The sequence below is a fragment of the Genypterus blacodes genome, unplaced genomic scaffold (assembly GCF_046128005.1).
Source record: "Genypterus blacodes isolate CSIRO-AG114 ecotype Tasmania unplaced genomic scaffold, CSIRO-AGI_Gbla_v1 ptg000032l_1, whole genome shotgun sequence".
Lineage (NCBI taxonomy): Eukaryota > Metazoa > Chordata > Actinopteri > Ophidiiformes > Ophidiidae > Genypterus > Genypterus blacodes.
This window is the reverse complement of record NW_027466845.1, coordinates 5387056-5393271: the sequence shown is the minus strand read 5'-3', so window position 1 is coordinate 5393271 and position 6216 is coordinate 5387056. Positions and strand designations below refer to the sequence as shown.

Genomic DNA, 6216 nt, shown 5'->3' with positions numbered 1-6216 from the left:
AGAGGGTATTGCCCGTAATGGTACGTGGGATGTAACCAAAATATTAAGCATAATGTTTAAGTAGATTGGTTTCTGGTTGTTTTGTTAGTTACTTGGTATCGTTACTATAAACACACAGACCATGAGGTGACTGTAGAGGTTGCTGCTGGTCTCGTTTAATGGTTCTGTAATGTGTTGGAATCCTGACACAATGTTTTTCAATAAAGGGTTCAGTTGTTAAGTCATTTTTGTGATTGAATTAATTACCAGTAAATGTTTAAAACACTTGAACACCAACAGAATATGGAAATAACGCTGAGTCAGCACAGGAGTGAAGAGGCTGATTGTTGGGTTTGAAACATGAGATGATTTTATTTGGAGTGTGTCTGGGGAAAGGAACTGTGCAAAGTTCTATTGCATGACATAGAATATGGGACACACAATATGTTTAACCGTTAAACATACTACAGAATACACAAAAGAAAAATAATTCAGTAACAATGGACATATAAATGAGGTTCTCAGACTGCATGAGCTTTACATGATTAGGTTTCACAGCAAAATAAACCGTTGTCAGTTTCTCTAGAATAACTGAGATAATGATTAGTGAAATAGTGATGACGAGCAGCTTTTTATATCAAGTTTCAAACTAGAAAAAGTGTTTTACTGAGCAGCTTAACCCAGACGCTCCATTTAACTTTGCCAAAAGACGCAGAAGCCATTTCAGAAAAATCAATCTCACAGCAATAAGACCAACACAACATGGCCCCCGGTGAAGCATCTTCATCAGGACTCTGTCAGCAGGTTACGTGAAATGATCATCCTCATCACTTCGTTTGTTCCTTTGAAGAGGGAAACAAAGAAGGAGAACTTAGAGGCTAAACAAAGCTACAGTCAAACCTTCATGACATCCTGATCTACAATCCCACAGACAGCAGCTTTACACAGCCACAGTCTGATGACCTATTTAAAGTCCTCACCAGAACCAAAAACTCTCTTCATCGCTATGGAAACTCACCCTCTAGGATCTGATGCACTCTGATATCGCGGACAAACTGCTGCACTGCGTAGTCTTTGAGGTACCCGTACCCGCCGTGCATCTGGAGAGCCTGGTTACAGATCTGTGGAAAGAGAACAGACACACAGAGGTTTCAAAAAAAGGTGCAAACGAGTCCGAACCAGCGTCACTTTTCCCAGTAATACTCCAATTATCAGTGCTGATACTCACATCAAAGCACTCGTCTGTGGCAAAGAGCTTGGCCATGGAGCAGAGCGACACGGCGTCGGCTCTGCTCTCCTGAAGGGCCGTCGCAGCTTCGCGCACCAGGAGGCGAGACGCTACCAGCTTGGTGGCCATTTCTGCCAGTTTGAACTGTAGAAACTACAAAGAGGGAAGGAGGCAAAGAAAAGCACTACTTAAAGAGATTTCAGTTTGATCTGTGATCCATGTGGGGGCGCAGTGGGGTTGTGAAACGCTCACCTGGTTGTTGGAAAGAGTCTCGCCAAACTGTTTCCGTACCAACAGGTGATCTCTGGCCAGCAGCAGACTGGCGTGTGCTGCCCCAAGAGAACAGGAAGCTGTGGGCAATTTACGGAAATATAAAACATCTCGTCACATCCAGGTTGTTCCTCTGACACGTGTGCTTAATGTCAGCTTCCTAAACCCTTTATCATCTTTTTAATCCCCCTCACCGATGTTGATCCTGCCTCCATTCAGCCCCTTCATGGCCATACTGAAGCCTTGTCCTTCCTCGCCCAGCCGGTTGGCCACTGGGACGGCACAGTCCTCAAAGATGACGGCCCTGGTGGGCTGTGAGTTCCATCCAACCTGGGGGAGAAATGGAGCCCATGCTTTAACTGCACACATTCTGCCATCTTGTGGTCAAACAAGATAAATGTGCAATCGAGCCTAGAGATGTTTTCTTTGCTCCAGCAGACTTCACCTTCTTTTCTTTCTTGCCAAAGCTGAGCCCCGGGGTTTCCTTCTCCACCACCAGGCAGGAGATGCCTTTGGGTCCTTTCCCTCCCGTTCTGCACATCACAACGTAAATGTCTGTGTCTCCTCCTCCGCTGATGAAGGCCTGAAAGCCCAGAAGCGCAGAGCAAACCCTTCTAGTTCAAACGATTCTGACGGTGCAACAATGGGACCTTTTTACACACATTAAAACAAAGAACTAGGATTCAGACCTTAGAGCCGTTCAGGATGTAGTGGTCTCCTTTCCTCTGTGCATTGGTGAGGAGTGAAGCAGCGTCACTGCCGCTGCCTGAACACAAACAGGACACACAGACATTTACAATACAAGATAAAATCATATACATCATTAACTGGTGATGTGTTTTTGAGTGGATTCTTCCCTTAAATGTGTGTGAGGTCCCACCTGGTTCAGTGAGACAATAGGATGCAAACTTCTCCATAGCACAGAGATCAGGACAGAACTTCCCCCTCTGCTCAGTGTTGCCAAACGTGTCAATCATCCAGGCACACATACTGAAAAGTCAGAATTAAATCACTTCACTCCATCTTTATATTCACAACCATGACTTAGATAATTTTTTCCGTATATTCGCTGGCTCGTACTTGTGGATGCTGATGTAAGCGGTGGTGCTGACGCATCCTGTGGACAAAGCCTCAAAGATCACCGATGTGTCCAGGCGGGACAGGCCGGATCCCCCTACGTCCGGCTGCACGTAGATCCCACCGAAGCCCAGCTGGGCGGCTTTCTTCATTGTGTCTACTGGGAACATTTCCTGAGGGGAAGAGAAGATTACATTTGTGTTTAAGATGCTCCTCTGCAGTCTCACTAGGTGGGACAGCAAGCAGACGGAGCAAAATGTTCATGGACAGGGTGATAGATCATGATGTCCTGAGACCCGTGCACCGCTTCTACCACGTACCTTTTGGTCCCACTCTGCCATGTGCGGAGCCATTTCATTGGCTGCAAAGTCAAAGGCCACTTTCTGAAACTCCTTCTGCTCGTCTGTGAGTCCATGAGAAGCTGGAAGAAGACGACACACAGGCACAAAAATTCAAAGTTGTGAAAACAGAGGAATAAACATATGTGGAACAACAACGTATAAAACGAGAAAAGACTGGAATCATTTGGAAAACAGCGTTGCTCAGGATTAACCCTTAAAAAGTCAAATTTCTGGGAGAATTTGGGAACAGATAATGATGAAATTTTAGGAATGAATTCAAAAGTCTTCAATTACAATTTCGAGAAAGTCCCCAGAATCATTTATGAACACATTTGATACATTCTGTAGGATTTTTGTCCTTTAAGGGTTAATACATACTTTGTAAACACGGACGGGGTCAAATCTGCACATTGATGTATTTGCTTACATCTTGTTATCATTATCATTTTAAGAAACCTGCTGCTTTAAGTCTCTCAGTTTTCTGCACCAAAATAATGCTGCCAATGTGCCCTTGGGCATGGCACCAAACCACAGCTGGGATTGTTGGACAGTTTAGATTTGATAGGTGCAAAGGGAAAGTCAGGTCCAGAAACATTGTCATACAGTGAGGAGAGGCGGTGTTAGGGGTGTGTGTGTACGTGTTTCCTCTGATTCGTCGCTGGCGGATTACAGGGACCAAAAGAACCGATGACAACCAACTAAACCACCGGATAGTCTGTGTGCATGTACAATATCTGCTTTTGTTTACGTTTACCAGAAACTGGGGTTAAAAAGTTACACAATGACGTTCACCGGTCACCCTGAGGTGTGTTTCCTTACACACTCGGGTCACACTAAGCAGCTATATCAGTGTGTAACGGGACTCACGGTCGATGCAGGAGGAGACTCCTCGTCTCTGCTCGCTCCTGGTCACCGTGACTCGGTTGCTCCTGCAGATGCTCGAGCTCAGTCTGGTCAGTCTGCTCACAGCTCCGCGCGCCGCCATGTTTACCTCCACGGGGGTAACTTACGACACAGGACACGCTAAGGCTGCTGGGAATTGTAGTTTTATTGTTAAAACCGTGAAACCGCGAATTTACGTGGGTCCTCTGACTGTCACGTCACGTGTTGTGGCTTCCTCCTGCGCGGGTAGAAGCTCTGTGGTTTAGCGGAGAAGATATCTCACATTGTAACCGCGTGTGTGTGCTTATCAGGTTAGTTTGACTGTTTTTGAAGCTCAAGCTAACTGTCTTGTTGAGTTGATGGAACAACAGCAGCTTTAAAAACGGCAATTTTTAAGTAGTAAGGGAGGTGTTCTTAAGTAAATAAATCTCATTTCCTGTATTACTCATGTATGCATCCATAACTTAAAATCTGTGTTTGCATGACTGCTAACAGACTGAGAGATGCCGCCAAAGAAAAGGGTCAGAAGGAGCCCAGCAGCTACAGCAGGTGAGGAGGAGACACCAAGGAAAGTTCTGGAATGTCCTTTTTCATTTAAAAAACACATCATGTAACAAACCTAATATTGTGACATCTAACCAAAACTAGTTTCCAGATGTCCAGCGTCATTCCTGATTTTGAATTTTACTACAGACAGCCCCTTGATTTCCTAGTTATTCCTGCTTTTTTAAAAATACTAACCCGGACTTTTAAATGGCATTTATTGCCTCAATGACACAGGAAAGGATGAAGACACTGTTGTAGGTGACAATGAAGTGGCCTTGTCCACAAGGAAGAGGGCAGTGGGTCAAAGACCCGGTGGGAAGAGGAAGGCCACAGCACCGCCGTGGGAGAGTGTGAAGGAGCAGAGCACAGGCGACGGTCCCCCAGAGTACAGTCACTGGCTGATGAAGTCTGAGCCTGAGAGCCGCTTCGAGAATGGAATCGACATGAAGGTAAACACGGACAACACGGCTCATAAGGGTGTTAAACAGTTTCTGTCTTGTGCAAGTCTGCACAGAGGTTCTGATCTGATCTGATCTGTCCCATGCCACAGTTTGGGATCGAGGATCTGAAGGCTCTGCCCCGTCAGACCGACTGCTGGGACGGTGTTCGCAATTATCAGGTGAAGTCACGAGATAAAGACGCTGCGTTCCAGCAAGAGGACGAGGGGGAACTCACATGTTTTGTCTGCTTTCTATGGGAACGTTCTTGTAAACAGTTCTCATCTCCTACAGGCACGTAACTTCATGAGGCAGATGAAGGAGGGGCAGGTGGCCTTCTTCTACCACAGCAACTGTAAGGAACCGGGAATTGCAGGACTCATGACAGTAAGATGCACAAGGGGAGATGAATCAGTTCTGAGCCAAACGTATGACGGAGTAGACAAGCTAGGTGATATGTGGTAGCAGCATTAATCTGAGACTGCAGGTTGTCTGATGACAAGCTAAGCCAGCGTGCAGCGTTCAGCCTGTTTACTTACTAGCTTCCGTCTCAGATTGAGGCTTTGAATTGGTTCAGCACCTGATTTGCCCCCCGCAGACTTTTCCTTCTTCCCAGCCGGCTTAGCTGGAATCCTCTTTACCTCAGATGATGGGATATCAGTTTGTTTGGGACCAGCCAAGAAAAGAACATGAACAGAATAGTGTTGATTTGGAAGGAACTGTAATGAACACATAAATCTCCTCAGAAACGGTTTAGAAGTGATCAAAGTTGTGTGTCTGTTTGTAGATCGTGAAAGAAGCGTATGTGGATCACACTCAGTTCGACAAGAAAGACGTCCACTACGACGCCAAGAGCAAAGCAGATAACCCAAAGTGGAGCATGGTGAGACCATTCAAGACTAGAACAAACTACACAAACACTGTTCTCACTCTGATTCAGAATCCCAAATGACGTAGAGCACACTTGTCTCCTCGTCTCTCAGGTGGACGTCCAGTACGAGAGGATGATGAAGCGATTCATCCCTCTGTCGGAGCTCAAGCAGTATCACCAACAGCACCGTGCCAAAGGAGGCCCGCTGAGGGACGTGGCTCTGCTCACCAGGGCCAGGCTCTCTGTCCAGCCTCTCACCCCGGGTACTCAATCACGCACAACCTGCACAAGCCTGTGTGTAGTTAGTGTGTGTGTGTGTAGTTTGGTGACGATAACACTCTCTGCGTTTTCTCTGCAGAGGAGTTTGACTTTGTCCTTAGTCTGGAGGACGAAGAGCCGCTGTGAGGATTTGGACCGTCTGCCATTTGTGGCAATGAGGCTTCAGGACACAACCGACCTGTGAAATGTGATTTATTGACTTTACTGCAGTGTTTGTTTTTGTATTGAAGACGATTAAAGGTGTTTTAAAGCTGTACGACTTTCTGCTCTGCATGGAATCAAGTGATGGAAGTTCCTGACAAACAA

The 6216-nt window shown here is 46.0% G+C and overlaps 2 protein-coding genes across 3 annotated transcripts; one reads left to right on the top strand and one right to left on the bottom strand.

Moving 5' to 3' along the window:
- Positions 1 to 319: 319 nt before the first annotated feature.
- acad8 (acyl-CoA dehydrogenase family, member 8) lies at positions 320 to 3899 on the bottom strand. Its single transcript, XM_076146528.1, has 11 exons — positions 3763 to 3899; positions 2875 to 2975; positions 2558 to 2727; positions 2358 to 2467; positions 2167 to 2243; positions 1923 to 2060; positions 1672 to 1807; positions 1460 to 1557; positions 1208 to 1360; positions 998 to 1100; positions 320 to 821 (listed from the first exon to the last, which is right to left on the bottom strand). The coding sequence occupies exons 1-11, from the start codon at positions 3878 to 3880 to the stop codon at positions 766 to 768; spliced, it is 1260 nt and encodes a 419-aa protein (XP_076002643.1). The 5' UTR covers positions 3881 to 3899; the 3' UTR covers positions 320 to 765.
- An 80-nt stretch (positions 3900 to 3979) lies between these two features.
- thyn1 (thymocyte nuclear protein 1) lies at positions 3980 to 6166 on the top strand. 2 transcript variants are annotated; one of them, XM_076146100.1, is made up of 8 exons: positions 3980 to 4088; positions 4273 to 4326; positions 4558 to 4772; positions 4874 to 4942; positions 5055 to 5147; positions 5548 to 5643; positions 5744 to 5894; positions 5990 to 6166. In XM_076146100.1, the coding sequence occupies exons 2-8, from the start codon at positions 4281 to 4283 to the stop codon at positions 6034 to 6036; spliced, it is 717 nt and encodes a 238-aa protein (XP_076002215.1). In that variant the 5' UTR covers positions 3980 to 4088; positions 4273 to 4280; the 3' UTR covers positions 6037 to 6166. The 2 variants fall into 2 exon arrangements, with proteins under 2 accessions (XP_076002215.1, XP_076002213.1); XM_076146098.1 differs by having other exon boundaries at positions 3980 to 4176.
- Positions 6167 to 6216: the final 50 nt, after the last annotated feature.